The sequence below is a fragment of the Drosophila ananassae genome, chromosome 2L (assembly GCF_017639315.1).
Source record: "Drosophila ananassae strain 14024-0371.13 chromosome 2L, ASM1763931v2, whole genome shotgun sequence".
NCBI lineage: Eukaryota > Metazoa > Arthropoda > Insecta > Diptera > Drosophilidae > Drosophila > Drosophila ananassae.
Genome location: NC_057927.1, coordinates 9,244,274 through 9,268,153, shown reverse-complemented (window position 1 = coordinate 9,268,153; position 23,880 = coordinate 9,244,274). Strand labels below are relative to the sequence as shown.

At 46.3% G+C, this 23,880-nt stretch overlaps 11 protein-coding genes across 19 annotated transcripts in view; 5 read left to right on the top strand and 6 right to left on the bottom strand.

Annotated features, from left to right (window-relative positions):
• LOC6500862 (furin-like protease 1) overlaps positions 1-830 on the bottom strand; it is a 109,349-nt gene extending 108,519 nt beyond the window's left edge. For 4 of the 5 annotated variants that reach the window (XM_001954020.4, XM_032451915.2, XM_044714134.1 and 1 more), the window contains exon 1: positions 323-830. The gene's annotated coding sequence lies outside the window, so the exon portion shown is untranslated. The remainder of the gene's footprint in view (positions 1-322) is intronic. The other variant, XM_014911282.3, reaches the window with a different exon arrangement.
• Positions 831-1,269: 439 nt separating this feature from the next.
• Positions 1,270-3,666, top strand: LOC6499726 (vacuolar protein sorting-associated protein 33B). Its single transcript, XM_001954019.4, has 4 exons — positions 1,270-1,483; positions 1,560-1,660; positions 1,716-2,034; positions 2,090-3,666. The coding sequence occupies exons 1-4, from the start codon at positions 1,427-1,429 to the stop codon at positions 3,533-3,535; spliced, it is 1,923 nt and encodes a 640-aa protein (XP_001954055.1). The 5' UTR covers positions 1,270-1,426; the 3' UTR covers positions 3,536-3,666.
• Positions 3,667-4,300: 634 nt separating this feature from the next.
• Positions 4,301-5,612, bottom strand: LOC6500861. The gene has a single exon (XM_001954018.3). It carries the CDS (start codon positions 5,515-5,517, stop codon positions 4,426-4,428), a length of 1,092 nt encoding a protein of 363 aa, XP_001954054.1. The 5' UTR covers positions 5,518-5,612; the 3' UTR covers positions 4,301-4,425.
• Positions 5,613-5,770: 158 nt separating this feature from the next.
• On the top strand, positions 5,771-6,756 carry LOC6499727 (mediator of RNA polymerase II transcription subunit 28). Its single transcript, XM_001954017.4, has one exon. The coding sequence runs from the start codon at positions 5,890-5,892 to the stop codon at positions 6,460-6,462; it is 573 nt and encodes a 190-aa protein (XP_001954053.1). The 5' UTR covers positions 5,771-5,889; the 3' UTR covers positions 6,463-6,756.
• A 1,427-nt stretch (positions 6,757-8,183) lies between these two features.
• Positions 8,184-13,421, bottom strand: LOC6500860 (transcriptional regulator ATRX homolog). Of its 3 annotated transcripts, none has more exons than XM_014911278.3 (4): positions 13,289-13,421; positions 10,981-12,979; positions 10,032-10,916; positions 8,184-9,979 (listed from the first exon to the last, which is right to left on the bottom strand). In XM_014911278.3, exons 2-4 carry the CDS (start codon positions 12,929-12,931, stop codon positions 8,871-8,873), a joined length of 3,945 nt encoding a protein of 1,314 aa, XP_014766764.1. In that variant the 5' UTR covers positions 12,932-12,979; positions 13,289-13,421; the 3' UTR covers positions 8,184-8,870. The 3 variants fall into 3 exon arrangements, with proteins under 3 accessions (XP_014766764.1, XP_014766763.1, XP_032305984.1); XM_014911277.3 differs by having other exon boundaries at positions 13,254-13,394; XM_032450093.2 differs by lacking the exon at positions 13,289-13,421 and adding an exon at positions 13,116-13,219.
• Positions 13,422-13,430: 9 nt separating this feature from the next.
• On the top strand, positions 13,431-14,571 carry LOC6499728 (probable DNA-directed RNA polymerase III subunit RPC6). 2 transcript variants are annotated; one of them, XM_001954015.4, is made up of 2 exons: positions 13,431-13,969; positions 14,028-14,571. In XM_001954015.4, exons 1-2 carry the CDS (start codon positions 13,577-13,579, stop codon positions 14,514-14,516), a joined length of 882 nt encoding a protein of 293 aa, XP_001954051.1. In that variant the 5' UTR covers positions 13,431-13,576; the 3' UTR covers positions 14,517-14,571. The 2 variants fall into 2 exon arrangements, with proteins under 2 accessions (XP_001954051.1, XP_044570065.1); XM_044714130.1 differs by having other exon boundaries at positions 13,431-13,974.
• A 307-nt stretch (positions 14,572-14,878) lies between these two features.
• LOC6499729 (zinc finger protein-like 1 homolog) lies at positions 14,879-16,350 on the top strand. Its single transcript, XM_001954014.4, has 5 exons — positions 14,879-15,165; positions 15,226-15,337; positions 15,395-15,588; positions 15,647-15,851; positions 15,910-16,350. Exons 1-5 carry the CDS (start codon positions 15,064-15,066, stop codon positions 16,200-16,202), a joined length of 906 nt encoding a protein of 301 aa, XP_001954050.1. The 5' UTR covers positions 14,879-15,063; the 3' UTR covers positions 16,203-16,350.
• On the bottom strand, positions 16,262-17,311 carry LOC6500859 (transmembrane protein 199). The gene is made up of 2 exons (XM_044714129.1): positions 16,729-17,311; positions 16,262-16,668 (listed from the first exon to the last, which is right to left on the bottom strand). Exons 1-2 carry the CDS (start codon positions 17,309-17,311, stop codon positions 16,355-16,357), a joined length of 897 nt encoding a protein of 298 aa, XP_044570064.1. The 3' UTR covers positions 16,262-16,354.
• LOC6500858 (biogenesis of lysosome-related organelles complex 1 subunit 5) lies at positions 17,309-18,002 on the bottom strand. The gene is made up of 3 exons (XM_001954012.4): positions 17,896-18,002; positions 17,561-17,832; positions 17,309-17,488 (listed from the first exon to the last, which is right to left on the bottom strand). Exons 1-3 carry the CDS (start codon positions 17,915-17,917, stop codon positions 17,318-17,320), a joined length of 465 nt encoding a protein of 154 aa, XP_001954048.1. The 5' UTR covers positions 17,918-18,002; the 3' UTR covers positions 17,309-17,317.
• A 162-nt stretch (positions 18,003-18,164) lies between these two features.
• Positions 18,165-19,810, top strand: LOC6499730 (bifunctional arginine demethylase and lysyl-hydroxylase PSR). The gene has a single exon (XM_001954011.3). The coding sequence runs from the start codon at positions 18,283-18,285 to the stop codon at positions 19,504-19,506; it is 1,224 nt and encodes a 407-aa protein (XP_001954047.3). The 5' UTR covers positions 18,165-18,282; the 3' UTR covers positions 19,507-19,810.
• Positions 19,811-19,963: 153 nt separating this feature from the next.
• LOC6500857 (GTP-binding protein SAR1b) lies at positions 19,964-23,854 on the bottom strand. Of its 2 annotated transcripts, none has more exons than XM_014911276.3 (6): positions 23,716-23,854; positions 22,657-22,814; positions 22,064-22,183; positions 21,933-21,998; positions 20,863-21,098; positions 19,964-20,806 (listed from the first exon to the last, which is right to left on the bottom strand). In XM_014911276.3, exons 2-6 carry the CDS (start codon positions 22,697-22,699, stop codon positions 20,690-20,692), a joined length of 582 nt encoding a protein of 193 aa, XP_014766762.1. In that variant the 5' UTR covers positions 22,700-22,814; positions 23,716-23,854; the 3' UTR covers positions 19,964-20,689. The 2 variants fall into 2 exon arrangements, with proteins under 2 accessions (XP_014766762.1, XP_044570067.1); XM_044714132.1 differs by lacking the exon at positions 23,716-23,854 and adding an exon at positions 23,656-23,705.
• Positions 23,855-23,880: the final 26 nt, after the last annotated feature.

Genomic DNA, 23,880 nt, shown 5'->3' with positions numbered 1-23,880 from the left:
ATGGCGAACAATCGGAACGGAGGAAAAAACGCGAAGAAGACACACTCGGACTATAAGAAAATAATGTTAACTAAAACAAAGGAGAGGGAGGAGGAGGAGACAGTTAGCAGGCGGCGAATGGGGTGCCCAAAACGGAACCGAGAAAGTGCAACAAGCGATCCAACAACAACAACAACAACAACAGCCAAGTATTTTTGTCATCAGCAGCCCAGCTGATGCATTTCGCCTTCATTTTCGCACGAATTCCACCGCCATTGGAAGGGGGAAGGAGCAGAGCGGGGGAGCCTCACTTATTTATAAACAACAACTATTTGGGGCTCACCTGGCTGCTGGAAACTCCCGGATTCTCAGATGCTGGATGGCTTCGTTGGCAGTAACAATCGCATTCGGATGTGTCGCCGTGATTTTCACCTGCTTATCTTTATTTTTGGACTATTTTTTGTTGGATTTTCTCGCAAAAGCAAAAGCAAAATAAAAACATAAACTCACAAACACCACACTCCTACACTCCTACACGTACACGAACACGTACACACTGACAACGGCGACGTAAACACGGAAAGCGGGAGAAAACGGAAAGCGCGATTGCAAACAAACACTTGTGCAACTGCGATTTTCTCTAGTTTAGTGGAAGTAGGAGGCGAGTAATTCCATTTATATCCGCAAATAGGCCCTATTCTCGACAATCCGCGTGTCGTCCGTAATAACAAGCCATTTTCTTTAGCCTCTTGAATCTTATCTTTCACCGAATCTGGGTCCGTAACTGTTCTATTCCTGCCTCTCGCAAAGAGCTCTCAGCGTAGACTGACAGCGCCGGCCCCGAAACGGTTGCGAACTCGAACATGTTCGAAGTGGTTCGACTGACTCCCTCCCTCACATTCATACGCAACATAGACTGCAGTCGAAATGATCAACAGAACTAAATAAATTGCAATTTTAAATTCGTGTTTTAATTATATTTAAATACTTTAAGAGTAGCTTGACCGTTAAGCTGAGCCTCTGTACGAATTCAAGGTGGCTCTGGCCTCTGTTATCCCGCTGTTAACACATGTCGGAGTTGCCACTTAAAAAATGAAAAATCCGCTGAAACTGCTCTGAAGCTATATTTAACTGCATTTTTTTTTATTTATGAAATGCAAATATTATACAGAACTTAAATTAGAACAAAATTTAAATTAATCATAGAAATAATAAGAACCGATCCTGAAGGAATTTTTTAATAGCGCGCTCTGTAACGTTTTGCCAGCCCTGGGCTAACAGCGCCCATAACAGCGATTTTTGTGACGTAGGAGATAAGGTGGCGCAGCAGTTGGCGATAAACACGAAAACAAAACAAATACAATTTAAGCCATTGCAGTGGAATGTAATACACAACAAGTATTAATTCTTTTACCACTAGTTCCCACTGGCCGAATCCTAAGATGCAATGGATATAACGCTGGAGAAAAAGCTGCAGGGATTTCAACTGGTGGCCCAGGAAAAGGTTCTTAGCCCCGCAGAGACCGAACGGCCGGGTCCTTCTTTGCTTACCTTATTAAACATGAACAACTCCATTGCAGCTACAGGCCATTCTGTGCTCCATCCCCGGGAAGAAGGAGCTGATTCTGGAGCCAGCCCTGATCAAGCCCCTGGAACATGTCTGCACTGCGTCCTGGTTAAAGTGGGTCTTGAAGCGATGATGAGAAAGCATTCACTAATCCGGGACTAAATTCCAGATTGAAGGGAATCCAGAGAATCTACAAACATGACGCTGCCCAGAGTATGCCCCGAGCGGCGGACCAGGTGCACATCTACATGATCCGCAGTTTCTTGGCCACATTCACCACCCTGCTGCAGCAACTGCAGCCTCTGGCTCTGGCGGAGATGCCGGACATCTCCATGAAGATGTATCATATAGTGTGCGTTCCCAGTTGCTACTCCTACTTTCAGACCCTCTTGGAACAGATGGGTCTCTGGGGTCTGGTCCAACTGCATCACTACAACTGGGACTTCATCTACTTCGATCAGGGAGTGCTGAGTCTGGAGTTACCGAACGTAATTACCCCCAATACCCTGAAGCCTGAAATAAAGAATATCCTTTCCCTTATAGCTGTACGAGAGCGTCTATTTGCAAGGAAACACCTCGCCTCTGCCGCCTGTGGCGCAAAGTCTGAGGCTGCTGCAAATGGTGTGTGGCCATCCATCCGTGGTTCTTTCGTATGGACACCACTCGGCGCAGTTAGTGGAGATGATTCAGGCGCTGGGAAAACTGCCAGACCCCACCAACTCTGCGGAATACGGCGCCTGGCTCATCATCGACAGGGACAAGGACTACCCCGCTAGTTTGCTAACACCAGCTATTTATGCCGGCCTACTGCTGGAAGTCTTCCAGCAACGATCTGGGGAAATACTAGTGGACAACTCTAAAAACAAGATCAGTACCCAGCGCGTGGAGTTGCTTCAGGGAAGGAGTCAGATGAAAGGTTCGGCCCAGTCCCCGAAACCCTGCTCCATTCGCCTGAACTCAACTGCCGATGAGATTTACGGCGACAATCGGTACAAGCACTTTGCTCAAGTGAGCAGCCTAATTCGCGCACAAGTCAAGGCTTTGGGCTTAGAGCTCCAGAAGCTAAACGACATGCAGCTGGAGGAGATGCACGACTACGTGGCCAGGAAGCTGCCGAAACTCACCGAACTAAAATCAAAAGTACTCAGACATTTAAATGCGAGTGAGATTGTGATAAAAATGATGGGAAACTTTCGCAAGCTGCAAACTCTGGAAGAGGACATTCTCAATAACGTGTCCAGAAAGAAATTGTTGGGCGAGATTGATGAACTGCTCACCACTGATGGCCAACGGTTCAATACCCTCCGTCTACTGTGCCTTCTTCACCATTGTGTCGGAGTGGCGCCAGAAGAACTTCAGATGTTTGCCAGGAACTACTGCAATCTGGTTGGCCATCAGGAATTGAGTGTATTCCAGCGACTGGGCCAGGCAGGACTGTTGCCTCCTCTTTTGCCTGAGAAGAAAGCACCAACGAAGCTGCTCTCCAACCTGCCGCTGCCCAAATTCCAGCAAACGGAGTTTCAAGCCAACGCTAATCGCTTACGGCTCCTTACATCTTTTGGCGACGGTCAGGATGGCGGGGGGTCTTCCAAAAATCAGGCTTCCAACACGCAATCCTGTCCCAGTTTCGTCTTTAACGGCACCTACATCCCTCTGGCGGCGCAGCTTTGTTCGATTCTTTTAAAAAGTAGCAACGCGGATGAAGTTTCTTCAAAGTTGACCATGATTGAAGGACTCACCGTACACCTGGACAGCGGGAAGACTTCTCCAAAGGCCTATGCCACCCAACTGAAGACTACAAATTGTACTCATCAGGATGTTTTCCCCCTAAAACTTCGGAATCTCTTTATCTTCATTGTGGGGGGTGCCAGTTACGCGGAGATCGCTGCCTGCGACTTTGTGGCTAAGCTGACGGGAGCGCAGATTACGGTGGCGTCCGATTCCCTAATGGCCGGCAGTGATTTTATTGCCGCCGCTTTCAATAACTGACCAATAACTAATAACGAGTACCCGCAGATATATTTGCAAAATGCCTTATATATTGTATATTTTTGTAAAAACCTCAAATTCAAACATTTTTATAATTGATATTAAACGATCTAATCAATGTTGCCCTCAAATGGTTTTTATTCACATGAAAATTGAAAGAGATATTATATAATATATAAGTCCAATGGGAAAAATTGGCAAAAAATGGATCCAAAAATAATTTGTAAGGTTTTAATACAGTTTGAAAGAGAATCGATCTACAAAACTTTGAAGGTATTCCTCTCGAGGATCAGATCAAAATTGTCCAAGATATAGTCTACGCTTTGGGGCCCATATGCTGTTCCCAGGTATTTCCCCATCTGCCAGGGAGTCCCATGGGAAAAATACATAAAAAATGGACCCAAAAATTTGATCGTAGGTTGTAATGCAGTTTGAAAGAGAATTGATCTACAAAACTTTGAAGGTATTCCGCTTGATGATCGGATGAGAATTGGCCAAGATATAGTCGTCGATGTGGGGCCATATACAATTCCCACGTATTTCCCCATCTGCAAGGGAGTCCCATGGGAAAAATTGACAAAAAATGGATCCAAAAATAAGTTTTAAGGTTTTAATACAGTTTGAAAGAGAATCGATCTACAAAACTTTGAAGGTATTCCTCGCGAGCTTCGGATAAAAATTGTCCAAGATAAAGAAATTGCTATGCGATATGCCCAGGCCATCTCCCAATGCAGTCCGTGGTAAAAATCAACAAAAAATCCAGCCTAAACTTTGGGAACATTTTTTAATAAACATTTTTCGATAATCAAATCGAAAGCCATTTTTAAAGCATTATACCACAATCAATAAGGCAGAACATTTTTATAATTTTAGGGAACTAAATCATAAAGTCAATGTCTTGATCCCGGTCCAGTCATTCCCGGCACACGGTAGAGAAGCTCGCCGTCGTCGTCGTAGTAAGCATCCTCCACGCGATAGGTGGCTCCAGGGCGACGAAGTTTGCGGGGAATAACAATTTGAGTCTTAACCTGAGTGATCTCGTATTTTCGCTGGTCCGCGGCAGTAATTACGACTTCACTACTCTCAAATTTGGGCACAAAGCTGGGTAGGAACCCAGTGCCATTGGGATTCTCCGGAAGGCCAGGTACGGGGGCCTTAGCTTCGGAGACTGATTCTACCATTTTAAGTTCCTTCAGTTCTTGCAGACGCATTTTCTTTTTATTACGGATTTTATCGAGCAGATAGGTTTCTTCCTCAGCGGCAGAAGCAGGAGGATCGTACCCAGACGGTAGTTGAGGGGGTGGCTGGTCATGAGTTGGACTATTCTTATTCCCAAGTAGCTTTCTAAATTCGTTGCCTTGGGGAACGGGCAATTGTGACCTCGTGGGCCATTCTTCCGCATTGAACTCCTTTAAATCTTGTTTCCGCCTTACGCTAAAGTTCTGAAGGTGCTGCAGAAGAGTTTGGGGCAGATTGAAGTCATTCTTCCCCTGTCTGAGCTGCTGCCAATTCCGGATTACACTTGCGTCGTGAGTACGGATTCGCTGGACACTTCTCGGGCGCCATTTAGAACGCAAAATCTTCTCGACAATTTCCGGAGTAGCCGGGAAACTCTCTGCCAACCGTTCGACACTCCATTCTTCGGGATCCCGTTGGTGGAGTAGTTTTATCTGCTCTTTCTCAGCGTGGAACAGGAGGTTCGGCAGTTTTGCATCTCTGAAGTACTTGTGCTTTATCATAAACTGACGGATCCGGTCGCGGTGCTGTTTTATTTCATGCTCGTGTTGCCGATGGGTTTTCTGGACCTCCATGAAGTCGGATTCCAAATCGGCATAATCTTCGCTGGCATCGTTTGTTTTGAAAGGGTGCTCCTGCTGTAACTGCTGAAGCTGGTATCCCAGGCCAGGATTTGCACGTCGGGGAGCACGAGCCAGGCACAAACTGGATGTGTGCAAACAGCGAAGGATAATCCTTGCTGTCATGTCGTTGGGTAATAAACAAAATTCAACTTATTTGCTTCATTAGATTCAGGGTTGCCACTCCCTGTTATTTTGTATTTTTAGCGATAGTTTCTTTGATCTGAACAAAAATTTAAATATTCGAAAATTGTGATATATTACAATAAATTCAAATGGTCAAGGTGTTCATAACTGCACCAAAATTTAAAAAGAAATTTTCAATATTTCCAGTTGGTACAAAATATTTGTTCCATATTTCAGCCGATGACTATCGATAAAAACTCATCGAAAAAAATGGCAATCCTGTCGCATTAATATTTTGTAGCTGTTCGACTTTGTGTTGCTTCTCGCCGGTGAAATTTATTTGGTCTTCATAAACTGGAAAAGCGTGAACTCATGGCCAGCAACGAGCCCGGTGGCGGAAACCTTATGGATGAGTTCGAGGAGGCCTTCCAGTCCTGCCTTCTCTCGCTGACCAAACAGGAACCCAACTCAGGGACCAACAAGGAGGAGATCGAACTAGATGTCCAGAAAACAACAAACCGATTTATCGACGTGGCGCGTCAAATGGAGGCATTCTTCCTTCAGAAGCGTTTCCTTGTGTCTACGTTGAAGCCCTATATGCTGATTAAGGACGAGAACCAGGACCTGAGCATCGAGATTCAACGAAAAGAGGCGCTTCTCCAGAAACATTACAATCGGTTGGAAGAGTGGAAAGCATGTCTCTCTGACATCCAGCAAGGTGTTCATAGCCGTCCCACCCCGCCCATTGGATCTGGAATGCTGCAGGGAGCTGGCGGCATGCCACCTATGGGTGGAGTACCCCCTCGACCAGGAATGATGCCGGGAATGGGTCCCGGAGCCGGCGGTATGCCTCCTATAGGAGCCATGCAACCAAGTCCCCAACACATGCTCCAGGCCCAGCAGATGCAACAGCTCCGAATGATGGGAAAACTGCCACCAAAATAAAGGAGGGGATGGAGAAAACTTTCACGGGGTTTCCTTTAGAATGTAACTTTGTACAGAACCTGTATCTCATGTAGTTCAATAAAATAATTTTATATATTCAAAAGAGAAAAAAAATAACAAGAAAATGAGAGGACAGCGGCAATCGCAGAGATGCTCCTTAAGCTTGATCGTTTAGATCCCAAAGAAAAAATAATCATACAAATTTAAAAGGAGTTGAGCATACAGTAGCTCTGCGAGGATCAGCTCTACCAAACCAAATAACCCCATCATAAAAAAGATATCAACCACCATAAATTAAGCTAAATTTCTGCCCTAATTAAACTCTAATCTAGTTCTCCAATTAATATGTAAATTATCAATAAGTGAAGTTAATGTCATAACATTTAATGGTTGTCCCTAAGGACAGTTTTAAATAAACGTTACCCTGCTATCAAAAAAAAAAATAAATAAATAAAAAAGATCCCAAAAAATATTAACAAAAATAATAAGAAAATAAGAAGGCAGGGTCAAATGGAGAGGTTGCTTGTTAAGCTTGATCTGTTACATCCCAACGAAAAAATAAACATATACAAGAATTGAAGAATATAATCTTAAAATAAATAAGAAAATAAGTCTACATCGCTCTTGAGGAGTCTGCTCCACCAAACCCAATAACCCCAACATAAAAAAGGTTTAAAAAATATAAACAAAAATAATAAGAGGACAGTGGCAAGAAGTTGCTTTTTAAGCTTGATCTGTTAGATCCCAAAGAAAAAATAATCATAAAAATATAAAAGGAGTTAGGCATATATTCTACATAAAAAATAAAATAAGTCCACAACGCTCTTGAGGAGTCGGATCCACCAAATCAAATAACCCCCATCATAAAAAAGATCCCAAAAAATATTAACAAAAATAATAAGAAAATAAGAAGACAGGGTCAAATGGAGAGGTTGCTTGTTAAGCTTGATCTGTTAGATCCCAACGAAAAAATAAACATAGATCAAAATAAGAAAACAAAAATTGGAAATTAAGTCCAAAACGCTCTTGAGAAGTCGGCTCCACCAACATAAAAAATGTTTAAAAAATATTAACAAAAATAATAAGAAAAGAGGACAGAGTCAAATGAAGAGTTGCTTGTTAAGCTTGATCTGTTAGATCCCAACGAAAAAAATTTACATATACAAGAATTGAAGCGTATAATCTTAAAATATATAAGAAAATAAGACCACAGCGCCCTCGTAGAATCAGCTCCACCAAAATAACCAACAAAAAAAAAATAGAAATAGAAAAATAAATCGATTTAAAAGTCTTTTCAAACCTGGTGTAAAAGATTCAAAAATAAAAAATTAAATAAAAATGATTGTAGAAAAAAAAATATGGAAAAATAATATATTAGTAATGAAATAAATTGAGCTCCGAGCTAGTCAGAGGATTGAAGACGAATGAACTAAATCGGTCCCTTAAAGAACTGGACCAGTTGTATACTAAATCACAGCCTACTTGATCCTAAAACAAAATTAAATCATTACCTTATTAGAAATATAACCATCCTTGCAAAGTGAATGGCCACTCTGACCCCACAAATAGGAAATGGCAACTTTTCCCAACTGATGCTGAAAACCCCATAGGAAGTAAGTCCTATCGGACTCCAGACACCGCCATTTCACTGTAATAGCATATACGTCATGAATGTTATTAGTCCTTGCGAGTTTTATTATGACCTTTGAAAACAGCTTGAATGGATGAAGAGAATTGGGGTTTTATTCATAATATCTGTGCCATTTATTGTTTGTCGCGTGTAAAATAATTTCTTGCGCTCCCTAGTCGAAAGCGCATTTATTATTATTATTTATATAGATGTATCTATGTGGTTTATAGCTATCAGGCCTATTCCAGTTTAGTTAGGGGCTTGCACCAGGCCACTTGGGTCTAACACCATTCTAATAGATGATTTAGAATCTGTCTGTTATGGACAAGAACTAAGTTTGTTACTCTCGTGGCATTGTTTCTGGCTCGACTCGAAGTCACATCATGTGTGATAGCTGCTCACTCTTTCCATTGGAGTGCGTGGCGGCTAGTTTGTAGGCTTGAATATATTTTGAAAAGACTGGAATAGACCTGTGTGAGAATTTGAATCATGAGTTATATTTTATTAAATTGTTTCTGGTATCTAGTTTACGACTACACACAATGGATTAGGACAGTTATGAACTTAAGCATCGCCTCGCAAATTTATTATATACTTTTATAATTATTTAATAAGTGGAGAAAAACTATAATCTTACTTGGGTAGGGGTAATTGGTAAATGTGTAGGTAGGAAAAAACCATATTTGTAACTTTAGTCCAAGGGAAATATCGACGATGTCGACGAATTACCTACTATTCAATTAAGAGTAACCATTTCCGTTGGCTCTCCTATCTGGCTCTAATCGATCTCGTATACCTTGTCCGGCTCGAAGCCTGGAGCCGGAGCAGCTGATCCAGTAGCTGGTCCCGCTCCAGCCTCTGTTCCCATACCCATTCCCATGCCCGGTCCTCCAGTACCCTGATTATAGCCCGCTGCCGAGGGATTCTGGTTGGCGTAGAGTAGAGGATTCATGTACATCCCACTGGGATGCACGATGTTGGCGTGCAGATTGAGCAAGTCCTTGTACATGGTTGGATCACTGTTGTTCATTTCGTTGTAGAGCTGCTGCAGGTAGCTGGGCACTAGCTGGATGACCTGATTCTGGGTTAGCTCTTTGTGGTCTTTGGCTATCTTCATGTTCAGCAGCTGCAACAGGATGTCCGTCCGGAAGCCGAAGATCTTGCTGGAGGTCACGCTTCCCGAAGCGTTTCCAAACTGGCCCATCACCTGGTTGCCGAAGGCGTTGCGATCATAGCTCATATACTGAGAGGCTTGAACTGTTCTTGTCTTCTCTGCCTCGTATTCGGCCCATGCCGATTTGCGTTCCTCCTCAGTCAGATTTTCGTGTTCCTCCTGCTCCAGCAGGGAGTCATGTTCGTGATACTTGAATATAAGCTTATCATGTTCGCTCAGAAGTTCGGCGAATAGCCGATCCTTGGGCAGGAGGGGCATTTCCCTCTCCTTGCTCGGTTTCAGTTCGTACGTGTATAGCTCCATCAGATCCGTTTGGTTGTAGTGCCGCGAAATTTGCTGCTCGTCGATCACGCGCTTGGCCGTGGCCTGCTTGGCCACCTGTCGCTCATACACCTTCTGCTCCATGGTGCCCATGGCTATCAATCGGTAGATATAACAAGGCTTTATCTGTCCAAACCGATAAACCCGGAATATGCTCTGTGTGTCGTGCGAGGGGTTCCATGAGACGTCGAAGATCACCACGCGATTGGCCGCCGTCAAGTTGATGCCCAAGCCCCCCGCACGTGTGGAGATGAGGAAGAGGCGCGCCCGCAAATTGGTTAAGTTGTTGAACTGCTTGCACATGGCCTCGCGCTGCTCCACGCTGCAGCTTCCGTCCAGCCGAAAATAGTCCTTGCCGATGGTCCAGCAGCCCTTGAAGTCACCAACGTCTCCTACAAAGAATATTGGGTAAATATAGTGTAAGGACACCCTTACAATGCTCACCTTCAAACTCATAGTTTTTGGTGTTACTGTCCACCAGCGAGAGGAAGTGCTCGATGACGTCCAGCGACTGCAGGGACTGGGAGAACACCAACAGCTTGTCGCCAATAGCCTCACACTGCTGCAAGAGTCTCAGCAATATAACAAGTTTGGGGGAATGGTGCACATTGTTCAGCTCTCGCTCCTCGACGAATGGCTTCCACCACTCGGAGGGATCGTCCTTCTCCTTTTGGCCAGCTCCCGCTACTGAGTCGCCCAACATTTCCACATCGGAATCGCTATCGTTACTATTCGCCTTATCATTGCGAGTCTTGCGTTTTTTCGACTTTTGTGCACTGGCCGCCAAGCCCGACATGCTGGCATCAGATTTAAAGGAGTCACAACTGTCCGACGAATTGGAAGCGGCTTCATCCTCATCGGTCTCGTCGCAGATAAAGCCATCCATGTCAGAGTCGTCGTTGCTCAGCAGCCGCTTGGCGATCACGGTGTCGCTGTTCACCCTTAGATTCATAGGATGCGTCCAAATGCGGCGCAGGTCCTGGAAGTCCTGGAACAAACGCGCCCCCTTTCCACAGATGTCAGAGCTGGCCTGATCCCGGTGTGTGGTCATGTAGTAACCGTACAGCTTCTGTTGCAATTCCGACAATGTCGTGTAGACCACATACTCGTGCTTGGGCGGCAGATACGGGGCCAGAACAGAGTAGTCCCTGCGCTGGATGCACCCCTCGAGCAGCTTGTGTAGAATGTGGGATCGGTGCTTCATGAGTCGCAGATCTCGTTCCGTGGAATCCGTGTACTGGCCATTGCTAATGGGGTTTACGAAGCGGTTCATGTACTCCTTATACGTGCCCAAAAGATTGGGCTTTACAAATTGTATCATACAATAGTCTGGAAGACAATTAAATAGTTATTAACAAGCCCAATAGGCGCAAGCTCAATATAGTTAACTTACATTCTCTGAGATTATTTTGGAGCGGAGTGCCGGTAAGGACAATGCGCCGTTTGGTGCGCATCCTGGTGACGGCCTTGCTGATCGACGTCTTCTCGTTCTTGAGCAGATGCCCCTCGTCGCAGACGACCAGATCCGGGCCGGGGTCAACGAGAGCCTGCTGCAGCTGCTCGCGCTGCTTCTTCCGAAGCCCCTTCGCTTTTTCGTTGGCCAAGATGCGGTACATGTCGTAGCCGAGGATGCAGACGCCGCCATCGGTGAACCATTCGTTTAGCTTAAAGATGCGCGTCGGTTTATCTTTGTAGCGGGATATGTCGTACACCTCGATGTCTCTTCGGTTGGCGAACTTCATCCAGTGGACGAACTCCCGCGCCCAGTTGTTCACTGTGCTCAACGGCGAAATAACCAGCACTCTGTCCACACTGGTGCGACGCGTATTGATCAGCAAGGTGTGTGACAGGGTAACCACCTGTAGGGTCTTACCCAGGCCCATGCAGTGGGCCAAGATGCAGCCTGAACCAGCCTTCTCCTGACTGTCCTTCAACGTTTCAAAGCACGCATCCCACATGAACTTTACACCCGCCACTTGATGGGGCTTCAACTTCTTTAGGAGGCCTTTGTCCACCTGCAGAAGGGCCTTCTTGGATTCCTCATCGAAGTCGAGAACCAGTTCGGTGATCTCCACATTCTCAGACTTCTCGAATATGCGATTGTACAGTTTCTGACGCTCCTCGATGCGCTTCCTACGATCCTCCTCCTCCTTGCCAGCTTCCTTCGTGCTCACATCCAAATCCTTGGTCTTGATTATCTTCCTAATATGCTTGCGCTTGTTTTTCGCTTTTTCGTCGTCACCATCGCTCTCGTCGCTAGAATTTTTCTTGATCCGCTTGCGCTTCTTTTTCTGCTGCTTCTGCTCCGGCTCAAAGTCGGAGGAACCTTTGTCGGAGTCGCTCTTCTGTTTTCGGCGTTTTCTCTGCGGCATCACCTCACTGTCGCTGCTGTCGTTAGCCGCCTCCTCCTCATCCTCCTTGCTTTCCTCCTCCTCTTCGGACTTCTTCTCATCCTCATCTTCGCCCTCACTGACAGGGGCCTGGTAGTCCGAGTCCTCCTCGCTCTCGCTCTTAGATCGCCGACTTGGTCTGCTCTTCTTAGAAGTAGTGGCTGCTTCCGGCTCGGAGTCGGAGCTCATCTTGGGTTTTTTTTGGCCGCTATTAGGTAGTGAGACGCGTTTCAGGCGAACTAGACAGCGTTTAACAGATAAGGTAGTCTTTTTGGTAGCTGGCTTAGGCTCTGAACTCTTTTTGGTAGCTGGCTTAGGCTCTGAACTCTTTTTGGGAGCTGGCTGAGGCTCTGAACTCTTTTTGGAAGCTGGCTTAGGCTCTGAACTCTTTTTGGGAGCTGGCTTAGGCTCTGACCTCTTTTTGGGAGCTGGCTTACGGTCTGAACTCTTTTCGGTTGTTTCTGTTTTTAGTACCAACGGGATAAGCAGCTCCTCGTCCTCGTCCACGGAGTCTTCAGCGCTGTCGCTTAGCTCAATAATAGAGCCCTTATTGCTGCTTTGGCGAGATGATGCTTCTGGTTGGATACTTTCGCTGCTAACAGTTTCCACGTTTCTCCTGGGTGTAATTTTAGTTCTAATTTTTTTTACAGGAGTGGCCAGCAACTTTTCTAACGGTACAATGCGAATTTTTCCCACCACAGGCTTCTTATTCAGTTCCGAATCCTCCTCGGATTGACAATCTACAGCCGGAGAGTCAGAGATGTTGCTTTTGGTGCTTTCCTCTGAGCTGCTGCATTTGGAGCTTGCCTCGGATCCAGATTTCTTGACATTTTTTTTGGACTTTGGATTCCGTTGCTTTCTTTTCGAATCTCGTTCCTGGGAGCTGGATGATTCAGTATCTGAAGAGGATTCTGCACTGGGACTGGAGCTCGCGTCGATTGCGTTCTTTCCCATAGGTGACCGGTGGCCAGTACCTTCCTAGCCCAAATAGTCGGAATATCTCTGGAAGAAAAGTGTGCGGTTAGAAACTGGTACTGGACTACTTCTCTATTATTTTATTTTTTTCTTCTAGTTTATGATAGTATGATAGTTTTTGCCGCGCGTTCTTCTCGTGTCTTTCGTCTCCGTTTTGCCTTGCCCTATTTTTCTCAGCTTCGCTTGTCTTCTTCTTTTTTTTGCAATCTGCGTCTGCCACACTTTTCCGTGGCGTCGGCACCTCAGCTGCATTTATTATTAACGGAAAAAAGGGAAATCGGCGCATTCGTGCCCGGCCTACCCAGTTGTTCTACCGCGCCCACGGAGCCGGATTACCTCCTACAGCCTATTGGCAGGCTCCATAGTTATTCTTTAGATTGAATCCACTTCGTTTGCGAAATTTGGTTTGTTAATTTCGCCGCACAAACTTCTTGGTATACACAACCGGGTCGGTGTTGTACAACGTTCGGAGCTCACGGGTATGGCAGCTCTCCGAAACCAGTGTCCGAAAGCGGCTACTTCCACCTAGGTGGCAAGACCAAGTCGGTTTGTTATGGTTCTTCTTCTTTGCGCCGCAAGCGTGTTCAGTTTTGTTAACTAATTTTAATTAAAACCTAAGTGGTCATGGCTGCAGAAGTGTCCCAACTGTTGCTGGCGGTGATCCAAGGCATAGCAAACGGCGCGACAAACGATGACCTCACTAAAGCGCTTCCAGATATTGAACCCGCCACGCGGGTGGAAGCCTTAAATATTTTACTGCAACAGGGAGGAATCGAAATCTTGAAGAAGGGGGAAAAGCTGGTGTACCGCGCCCGTGATCCGGAGAAAAAGAGCGCCCTGCCAAAGGATGCGGATAATGAGGAGAAGGTCGTATATGGAATCGTGGAGGAGGGTGGCAATAAGGGAATCTGGATCCGGGACATTCGCATGAAGTCTAATCTAAATATGATCCAGCTGAACAAGATCCTCAAGAACCTGGAGACAAAAAAGCTTATCAAGGCTGTAAAGTCGGTGAACGTAAGGTAATTTTCCTCCAAATATACACAGTAATTTTATCCATTCATCCAATTCGCAGGCTAGCAAGAAGAAGGTATACATGCTGTACAATCTGGAGCCCGATCTGTCGATCACTGGAGGCGCGTGGTATCAGGATCAGGACTTTGAGGTGGAGTTTGTCGATGTTCTCAACCAGCAATGCCTACGGTTTCTGCAAATGAAGCGCGACGGTGCCGAGAAAAAGCGAGAAGGTCCCTTGGCCTTTAAGCAGATGTCCTGCTGCACGGTTAACGAGGTACACAAATTCATATCCGACCTGGGCATTAGCAAGGTTAACCTAGCAGAAGCTGATCTGGAAACTATCCTTAAAACTGTGGTGTACGATGGCAATGCGGAACGAGTGCGTCTGCAGGATGGGTCCTTTGTCTATCGAGCTGTGAACTCTCCTCTGGCACCAACTGGGCTGGTGCAGATGCCCTGTGGGATTTGCCCGGTGATAAAGAACTGCTCCAATTGCGGAGATGTAACAGCGATAACTTGTGAATACATGCGAGATTGGTTGGATTAAAAAAACACTGTTATTGCGGAAAATTCCTGCGTAGAATAAATGTAAACTTAATTTAGTTGTTTAAGACTTTTAATTTTCCGTTTTTTGTAAACTTTAATCATTTCAATCATTTTAGTTCAATTTATATTGTAATGCAAATTAACAGGTTGATAAGGTACGACCAAAAAATAAAATCAATCTTGAAAGTTTCTGATAAAAAATACATATGATCATGCATAAAAAGTTTCTCAAAATACAATTTTGTTGAAAACATTTATTAATAAAAGATACAAGTTTTTTAAAAACTATTTTTTTTTGTATATGTATTTTAAAAAATTGTTAGTCCAACGGTATTTTTTATCAAACACATTATATTTCAGTATATTGTGCAGTCCATCTGCGGTCACACTGGATACGTGGCCGACAAATTAGAAAAAGAAACAACAAGTTTGCAAAAAGGGGCTAAGCAAATAAAAACCGACAAAACCTTTATACTATGCAATAGACCCCTTCGCCGCACCAAGTGCACTTCCCGCATCGCCTGAGGATCGTCTCGAAACCCGCCACAATGGGTCTTTGCAAGTGTCCCAAGCGACTGGTGACGAATCAGTTCTGCTTCGAACACCGCGTCAACGTCTGCGAACATTGTATGGTCCAATCCCATCCAAAGGTAGGTGGAGTGGGTGTACCCAATAAGCCGACATTAATGTATTACTTTCTATATTGGTAGTGCATCGTGCAATCGTATCTGCAGTGGCTGCGGGATAGTGACTACATTTCCAACTGCACCCTTTGCGGCACCACCCTGGAGCAGGGTGACTGTGTGCGTCTGGTCTGCTACCGTAAGCTTCTCTCTTACCCGATTGATGCACCTATTACAACTGATTGTCCTCTTTAAGATGTATTTCATTGGGACTGCCTGAATGCCCGGCAAGCTGCTCTGCCCGCCAACACAGCGCCGCGTGGCCACCAGTGCCCCGCCTGCAGCGTGGAGATCTTTCCCAATTCCAACCTTGTATCTCCCGTGGCTGAGGCGCTGAAAAACTTCCTTGCTAAGGTGAACTGGGGCCGAAACGGCTTGGGACTGGCCCTGGTAAGCTAAACGCCGAGCTTTTCATATCGCCAATTTAATACATTGGGTTCATCTCCAGCTCTCCGAGGATCAGAGTATTGGAAGCAGCCTGATCAAGTCTAAGCCGGCAGCAAGTCAGGCTTCAGTCAGCAACATGACCAAAGTGCACCACATTCATTCCGGCGGAGAGCGTGAGCGGACGAAGCCCAACGGCCACGACGCCCAGAGTCCACATTCCGTTCTCCTAATGGACGCCTTTAATCCGCCTAGCGCAGGCGACTATGGTAGGAGCAATCATTGGGATTTTCCAACAGTATGATCTAATGTGACCTCTTCCAACAGCGAGCAGCCGACGACCTCTTCTGCCACGTCAGTCTCCAATTGGTGGAACGGATCGGGATGACAATAAGTACCAGCGCCGTACGCCCGCAGAGCTTTTTTCGCGTTGGACGAGGCGCTGGTATGCGCCCTCCTCCCGGCCTCCGTGGCGTCGCACGTGGTTCCTGGTTCTTGCCGGGATGTTAACGTTTGTTTTGTTCATCTACATAATGGCCTGGTTGGGACGTGGCGGATCGGACTCAATGGACGAGGGATGGAACAACCCTAATCCCCAGCCGCAGCCGCACTACGAGTAGCAGAGCAGCAATATGGAGTATGCATACGTATCCAATCCCTCTCCCGCAAAGAATACAACTTTTACAGCTACATATTTATATAACCTAAATTGCAACGCGAAATAATCCAAAATGTGTGTCTTTTTGTATAAAGAAATTTAGTAAGTGACATTCTAATCTGCATGGGGCTTTAGGGTCTGGACACCGCTTGCCTTGGCCTGAACCGGACGCTTTGGTGGTGTGGCTGGCTGCGGCTGTTTGCGCTTGGGCGCATCCAATACCTCATCGTATTCGTGCAGCTTCTTTGCCAAAAAGTACATCTCGGCCAGAGCTATGATTAGTGCCACAATCACGCCCAGGAGTATACGGAAGCCGAAGGGCAGAGGGCCCACCATCAGATTCACTCCAAAGAAGCCGAATGTAAACCCGGCGGCCACCGAGAAGATGAACTGCACTACGGCAATGATTTGTTTGTTAAGGCTCTTGACTGAAACGGGAAATAGATTTAATGAATCAGGTGTGAAAAACGTCAACCAAATGAACCTACTCTGATAGGCGATGGTGTCTTCCGGGTAGTTCTTCAGGCCAGCGTCCACGTTCTTGGTCATCTTCTGGTACTCTCTGTTATGCTGCTCCTCGCGCAGTCTTTGACAACGCGCCTCCAGATCCGGATTACGTGGCTTGAATTCGTTTTCGGGCAAAATTAGGTCGCAGGTCTCGATTAGTTCGTGCAAGAACACTTCACACACTTCGGTCTTGCGAAGTTCATCCAGGGTATCGTTGAGCCAGTGAATGTCTTCCAAATACAAAACAGACTTGTGCTGTGCAGGCGGCTTTTCACCGTCCTCATCCCCTGGCAAATTGGATTCTACAGGCGTCTCTACGCTGTCATCTACGTCGGCTGTGAGTAATCCCAGCAGTTCGTAATCGATCTTTGGACGCTTCAAGACAGTTTTATGGTCCTTGGTTATCTTTGTGCCGAGGGGCAAAGAGTACCCCTTCTGTTTCATAATATTGGCCACGTTTTCGGGAACATCATGAAAATGCTCCTTGTGTTTGTCCAGAAATTTCAGCAACTTCTGCGAGGGTATCAGGCGCACCCTGGTATCTACTATCGATGACTTCAGCATGGTCGATTATTTGGGAATGTTAAGCTTTAGCTGGAGGTCTGAGTAGAGTTCGGCAATCTCCTCCTCTTTCTCCTCAAAGGAATTCTCGATCCGGCGATAGCCGTGCTCCAAGTTGGTCAAGAATTCGGCCCGTCGTTTCTCACGTGCCAGTCGAGCTTCCTGAAGCTGAGTGCTGGCCTGGTAAAAAGAATGGAAATGTTACTGCGACTGCCAATCAATCATGATTAGTTACTTTGGTGACCCACTCACAGTGCGTTCCACTTTCGCTTTGGCCAAGAGATCGTTGACTCCTTCGAGAAGCTGGTTCACCTCACTTCCCAGTTGGGTCAGGTGCTGGCTTCCAGACGCAATGCAGCGATCAGAGAGATCGTACTTGAGGGATCCCACAGTTTCGGTGACCTGGAAAAGTTTCTCCACCTCGCTGTCGTTCCTGCGGGTCTCAAAGTTGTCCAGAAATGACTCGATCTCGCCGTTGACGAACACCCGGTGGTCTAAAATGCGAAGCGGCACCTTGTACAGCTCTGCGAGAATTGGGAAAAATACGTTTTCAGTAGTGTTTTCTTAGTTGCTTTTTAAGGTATCACCTCGTCCAACTTGGCTTATCATTATTTTCCTACAGCTGTCACATGAGTGTAGGGTTGTCGCCTACTCAAAGTGTACAGTCTAGCTGGTCACTCAGACAGAACAGATGAGAAAAAATACTAAACTGGAATAAGTGATTGTTCTATTAATTTTAAAAATATTTTTTATATTTATGTTATGAATATAACAATGCTAGAGATGAGTTTATTCTTTCTATATGTTCCAGTAAGCTTATTAGAAAAATATTTGAAGCGCAGATTCAAACGCGTTCTAACGGTATATTTTGACTCTCGCTGCCTGGTCACACAGCGCTCACGTACTCCACTTGCTGCTTTAGAAATTTAGAAAATTAATTTTTTACCAGAATATTAGCAGCAAAAAGGGCCGGAATGAGCGAGGAATTCAAACTGCCAAAGCGCTCCCGCAAGCGCACTCGAGAAGTGAAGCGCAAAGCCCGACCGGAGCTGGACGGCGACAACGCATGGGTGGCAATGCGGTACAGCGAAAACTTCGAGCCCTTCTGGGACTTTTCGGATAACTTGGAGCGGATCGAGGACTCGAAGGTGTCGTGCGAGGAGTTCATCGAGCGCTTCGAGCGCCCCTACAAGCCGGTAGTAATCCGCGGCTGCACCGATGGCTGGTTGGCCTTGGAAAAGTGGACTATGGCTCGCCTGGCAAAAAAATACCGCAACCAGAAGTTCAAGTGCGGCGAAGACAACGAAGGCTATAGTGTCAAGCTGAAGATGAAATACTATGTAGAATACATGCAGTCCACGCGGGATGACAGCCCGCTGTACATCTTTGACAGCAGCTTCGGCGAACACCATCGGAGAAGAAAGCTGCTGGACGACTATGTGGTTCCCAAGTACTTTCGGGACGATCTGTTTCAATACTGCGGGGAGAGCCGGCGGCCACCGTACCGCTGGTTTGTTATGGGGCCTGCTCGGTCCGGCACCGGTATCCACATCGATCCGCTAGGCACCAGTGCTTGGAACACTCTAATCCGCGGTCACAAGCGGTGGTGCCTATTCCCCACCCAAACACCGAAGGACTTGCTGAAAGTGACCAGTGCCATGGGTGGAAAGCAGAGAGACGAGGCCATCACCTGGTTCAGCACTGTTTATCCGCGCACCAAGCTACCCAGCTGGCCGGAGCAGTTCCGGCCCATAGAGGTTCTGCAGGGCGAGGGGGAAACTGTGTTTGTGCCTGGCGGCTGGTGGCACGTGGTACTCAACCTGGACGACACAATCGCCATAACCCAGAACTTCAGCTCCCAGACAAACTTTCCGTGCGTCTGGCACAAAACGGTTAGGGGGAGGCCGAAACTGTCTCGGAAGTGGCTGCGCGTGCTCCGCGACCAGCGTCCGGAGCTGGCCCAGATTGCCGATAGTATTAACATTAACGAGAGCACCGGCTTTGCCTCGGACAGTTCGAGCAACTCGAGCTCCTCCTCGAGCAGCTCTTCCTCGTCGTCCGAGAGCGAGGATGCGGGGTCGTCCGACGGCGATTCTAATACGGATAGCGGGCAGGAGAGCTTGACCGCCAAGAAGAAGAAAAAGCGGCGCATGGCGGGCAGTGGCTCCGGCTCTATGGGCGGTTCCATGCGTTCCTGATGCAGGGAGCGTATCAAGCGCAAGTGCCTGCTGTTGCGTCTCTTCCACCGGCAGCTAATGCTGTGCCGGCGTCTGCGCCTGTGTCGCCGCAGCTAGCAGCGCTAGGCACGCCCCTCCTAGCCCAATGGCCGATACAGAGTTTTGTAATATTTTTCTACACAATAGACAAGCGACATGATAGCTGCCCTTTAACTGTGTGCTCACCCAACGGAAGCCTGCTCCCTGATTTAAATAGATGCTCCAACGTGACTCATTAGCGTAAATCTTAAATGCGACAAGAATAAATCCAATATATTTGTAAAAATAAGATGCGTTTTATTGACCATTCTCGGATCATGTCAGTTTTCCAGATTTTAAACCCAATCCCAGTAAAGTGACGGGCAGGAGGCTATTTTTATTTTACAAAACTTTTTTCCGTTTTATTTAGAATTATTTTTGCAAACAAAATGCGATTTTATTTAATTAATTGTTTTCCCTTTTTTCTTTGTATTGTATATAAAAGAAACAAAGTACATCGATGACATGCAACTTAAAAAATTTTAGCTAAATTAAAATTTACCATAAACGGAAGGGCGGGCGGGAAGGATATTCGCGGATGTATAATATATTTTGCAGCCAACTAAACTAGAGGAAATAAATCGTGACATTTACAATTATAAATTTTTAAATAAAAGGTAGATAGCTAAATTTTATTTATGGAACAGCGGGGCACACATCCGTGAAAGCACATGCTCCTAAATAAATCACCTTTAATTTGCTACAATTTGTTATTCATAATTATGATTAAAAGTTTTCCCTTGCACATCCTTTTCATCCTCGTCTCTCATCCGGTGTTCTCTAGATAGAAAAGATGTTTACAATTGTTGTTTGATGTTATTTTGTTTTTTGTTTTGTTTGTTTGTTTGTTTCTGTGGTGTGGCTGGATTAAACAGTGTCTCGTTTAATTACAGATGTACATTTCGTTTTGTGGTATTAATTATGAATTATTTGTAATTGTGTTGTTGTTGTATAAATTAGAAATTGCGCACGCAGCTTCGTTTTGCTTAAGGTTTGGGGGTTCAGTTGGTTCATCTCTTTCGTCGGGATTTAAATTTAGCGGGCAATTTGCCTCGGGTTTCGGGTTTTCCAGTTTCGGTTGTGTGTTGAATTATGGAGTTGGTTGGTGGTGGTAGTTAATTCTGACTTAATCAATGTACTGCGCTAACCAACGGAAACCCTCGCCGTAGCCCTGTCGCTTCAGTACGGAACACATGAACAATTCCAACGGGCGGCCAGGCAGATCGGCACGAGCCACTTTGCCCTAAACAAGCAAGTTGTTAGAGAAGAAAGCAAAGACATCTCAAAGGACCCACTCACCTTGCCGGTCGTAAGCTGATACAGCCCAAACACATTTCTCAGCTCATCCTCGCTGGCTGCACCGGGCTTGTCGATCTTGTTGCCCAGAATGAGCACGGGGCAGTTGGAGAGAGCCTCATCCGTGAGCAGCGAATCCAGCTCGTTTTTGCTCTCCTGGAAGCGGCCGCGGTCCCAGGCGTCTATTAGAAACACGATGGCGTCCACGGCGGGGAAGTAGTCCTTCCAGACTCGGCGTGCTGGAAAGTAAATATTTAGAATTAGTTACACTATCTCGCTGGCGAAAATAACCTTTTAATTAGTTTAAATATATAACAAGCTAAACCAAGTTTCCTTATCAGCACTTGAGACTTGATATCTTTCCGCGCTGAGACAACAGAACCCGACCGAGCAGCTAGAATCTCTAGCACGATCATGGTTAGCTGGTTCCCCGCGACCGTCACCGTCACATCACCATGACAAGTTCATTTCTATGTACGCATACTAATGCGGGGCGGCGCAGTGCGAATCAATATCAGTTGCAAGCTAGAGGCCACCGATTTCATAAGGCCTAACTATTTTCAATAAGATACCTATTTATACACGCTCACCAAGTGAGTGTTTTCCTTTCGCACAGCGTATTTACGCTTGTTATCTACGTAGAATGTGTGCCTTTCTCTATAAATTATTAAATTTTCGCGTATAGATGCGCAGTGATGGCTGAATCTTAGAAACTGCTTGATTACATATACTTTCTTTTAAGCTTTTAGGATAAACTTGTAGCCCATTGTTTCCCAACCATCTTATGCTTTGAATCTCGCTCTTCGGCTTGAGATAAGTATTCCAAGACCCACTGGGCACTCGCATGAGAGGCTACGCTGATTGAACGCAACAAATGTAAAGAGTATAGAGCCCGCGGTTGTATGGGTGACCCGCTGCGCTATATTTCATGCTGATTGTCGTCGAATCTGGGTGTTGTGCATGGGTCGCCCTGGTCTATATTTAGCCGGTGGGCACGTTTATAGATGCGCACGAAATTATTGCAAATTTATGCCGAACTGCTCCGGGGTATCAGTGGAATGTCCAAAACTTACCTTGAGTGTGGCCACCCAAGTCGAATGTGGTGAAGCGCATGTTGCCAATCGACAGCTCCTCGGAGGCTACGGATTACGAGAAAGTGCGTCAGTTAGGAGGGGTTTAGATGGAGGCACAATTGAATACTTACTCGGATGCAGGGTGGGCACATGCTGGGCCAGCTTGTCATCTTTGAGCATGTGCAACAGTGTGGTTTTTCCAGCATTGTCCAAGCCGAGGAACAACAACTTGCCAGACTTTTTCCACAGACCTGCAAAGGAGGGGGTGTTGAGTGCCAGTTGAGTGCTCTGGGCCAAATCGTCACAAACTTTATGTACGCAGCTAAACCAATAAAGCAGCGCCTAGTGTAAGGCACGTAGCTACTTACACACAGTATTTTTTATTAAAACAAAGAACAGACTCAAGTTCTTCAGAGGTTTTGAGTTGGGACTTTAAGAAAGTGTTATGTCATTTATAAGACCTGACTTGTGAGGGAATCAGAGATAGAAAAGTATCTTCATGGCTTCGTAAGAGGCAAGGATCTGTCGACTATGACTCATATGCGGTGCGGTGCTACTGTCTTGACCTCGTCTGTGCATATCAGTCAAATTTCAGTTTCTTTTGTCTGGCGCTGCTTTGTTGGCAATCGCTCAAGAAATGCTCTCTCAGCCGCCTTGGCCGCACAATGTCACCAGCAGCCCAGAGGCCGCGGCGGCGGAGGAGGCCTTGGACCCCGATACTCACCCAAGTACCCCAGCACTCCGGTGAACCAGTCCCAGATGAACATCTTGGCGTGTGTCCTGTTTTTTTGGTTTTGGTTGCGGGGTTGTTAGTGGTAGCTCCGAAGTAGCTGAGTGTGTGTGTTGTTGTTTTAGTGGGGGGAAGAGAGCTGCTGCGCTAGACTGCTCGGATCGGATCGGATCAGATCAGGCCGGATCGTATGGGAGAAATAGAAAAAATATGGTGCATTAGTGCGCAATTTGCGTTCTCAAGTTCAATGTCCAGCGGCAACAACGGCGACAGCGGCAACAACAGCGACTTATTGGAAATCCATTTCGAACATCAGAAGCGCTTCGGCTGACTAGCTGCTTCCGGGGCCTTGACACACTGACAGAGCCCGCATACGCGGTGTTATTGCTTCCTATTCCGCGCCCGTGTCCGGACGGTGTGCGAGTGCTGTAGCACTGAATTTTTCGGGGCTTTATAATTAGGTTAAAAACCTGTTCTTTGTCCACTGGGCAACACTTTCTTTCTGTTTGCCGTCTCTGGTGTCTGTGTGGGGCAGTGGCGTAGGGCGGGGGGTGTTCTGGGCCATTTTAGCCAAGGAACTCTCGTAAATTTCAAGCAATCGGATGATTAAAGGACTGTTTCCCCCGCTATTGGACCCCCTTCCCGAAATCCCGCCTAAGCCACTGCTAATGAGTGCTTTCGCGTGCGTGTGTTAGTGTGTGTCCGTGTGGAACTACGTGGTAGCACACGCATTATACTTTATAATATTCGCCGTCCCTTCGATCGTGGGCCCATTTCGTAATCACACTGAGGAGCCCAGGCCCACCGCACCCCGTTTTCGGCAAAAATTGGACCCGCACCCCTCCAGCCAGACAGACATTTCAGACACTCGCTTCCGATTTTGCACTACGTGGACGCATTCGCTCGGGGTCGCGGGTCCACGGAAGTCTCGCTTTTCTCTCGCTGTCGCCGCCGTTGCTGCCGCATGGGAGTCCATTGTTCTTTCATCAGTACGGTTGGTCGCAGCAGTTAAACGACCCTGTGCGAATTGATTAGCTTTGTATTTTTTTTTACCACAAACTCGAAGGCTCCAAAAAAATGATGTTAGCACATTTCCAGTGTGACCGAGAAGTTATCGCAATATGACCGAGTCGCAAATGATGAATAAGCTCCAACATGGGAAATTTTTCAAATTGCCCAGCCCTGGACATTTTTCGCTACATTTTGTCCCCATTTCGA

Bases quoted from the DNA above. Each gene is read 5' to 3' on its own strand.
- LOC6500861 (XM_001954018.3), bottom strand. From the start codon at position 5,517: ATGACAGCAAGGATTATCCTTCGCTGTTTGCACACATCCAGTTTGTGC.
- LOC6499728 (XM_001954015.4), top strand. From the start codon at position 13,577: ATGGCTGCAGAAGTGTCCCAACTGTTGCTGGCGGTGATCCAAGGCATA. The intron at 13,970-14,027 runs GTAAGGTAATTT...TCCAATTCGCAG, and splicing joins AGGCTGTAAAGTCGGTGAAC to GCTAGCAAGAAGAAGGTATA.
- LOC6499727 (XM_001954017.4), top strand. From the start codon at position 5,890: ATGGCCAGCAACGAGCCCGGTGGCGGAAACCTTATGGATGAGTTCGAG.
- LOC6499729 (XM_001954014.4), top strand. From the start codon at position 15,064: ATGGGTCTTTGCAAGTGTCCCAAGCGACTGGTGACGAATCAGTTCTGC. The intron at 15,166-15,225 runs GTAGGTGGAGTG...CTATATTGGTAG, and splicing joins TGGTCCAATCCCATCCAAAG to TGCATCGTGCAATCGTATCT. The intron at 15,852-15,909 runs GTAGGAGCAATC...CTCTTCCAACAG, and splicing joins GCCTAGCGCAGGCGACTATG to CGAGCAGCCGACGACCTCTT.
- LOC6500858 (XM_001954012.4), bottom strand. From the start codon at position 17,917: ATGATAAGCCAAGTTGGACGAG. The intron at 17,833-17,895 runs GTGATACCTTAA...CAATTCTCGCAG, and splicing joins GATAAGCCAAGTTGGACGAG to AGCTGTACAAGGTGCCGCTT. The intron at 17,489-17,560 runs GTGAGTGGGTCA...TCTTTTTACCAG, and splicing joins AAGCGAAAGTGGAACGCACT to GCCAGCACTCAGCTTCAGGA.
- LOC6499726 (XM_001954019.4), top strand. From the start codon at position 1,427: ATGGATATAACGCTGGAGAAAAAGCTGCAGGGATTTCAACTGGTGGCC. The intron at 1,484-1,559 runs GTTCTTAGCCCC...ACTCCATTGCAG, and splicing joins AACTGGTGGCCCAGGAAAAG to CTACAGGCCATTCTGTGCTC. The intron at 1,661-1,715 runs GTGGGTCTTGAA...ACTAAATTCCAG, and splicing joins TGCACTGCGTCCTGGTTAAA to ATTGAAGGGAATCCAGAGAA.
- LOC6499730 (XM_001954011.3), top strand. From the start codon at position 18,283: ATGAGCGAGGAATTCAAACTGCCAAAGCGCTCCCGCAAGCGCACTCGA.
- LOC6500860 (XM_014911278.3), bottom strand. From the start codon at position 12,931: ATGGGAAAGAACGCAATCGACGCGAGCTCCAGTCCCAGTGCAGAATCC. The intron at 10,917-10,980 runs GTAAGTTAACTA...ATTGTCTTCCAG, and splicing joins CCAAAATAATCTCAGAGAAT to ACTATTGTATGATACAATTT. The intron at 9,980-10,031 runs GTGAGCATTGTA...TATTCTTTGTAG, and splicing joins CAAAAACTATGAGTTTGAAG to GAGACGTTGGTGACTTCAAG.
- LOC6500859 (XM_044714129.1), bottom strand. From the start codon at position 17,311: ATGCTGAAGTCATCGATAGTAGATACCAGGGTGCGCCTGATACCCTCG. The intron at 16,669-16,728 runs GTAGGTTCATTT...TTCCCGTTTCAG, and splicing joins AGACACCATCGCCTATCAGA to TCAAGAGCCTTAACAAACAA.
- LOC6500857 (XM_014911276.3), bottom strand. From the start codon at position 22,699: ATGTTCATCTGGGACTGGTTCACCGGAGTGCTGGGGTACTTGG. The intron at 22,184-22,656 runs GTGAGTATCGGG...CCTCCTTTGCAG, and splicing joins CGGAGTGCTGGGGTACTTGG to GTCTGTGGAAAAAGTCTGGC. The intron at 20,807-20,862 runs GTGAGTGGGTCC...TTGCTTGTTTAG, and splicing joins ATCAGCTTACGACCGGCAAG to GGCAAAGTGGCTCGTGCCGA.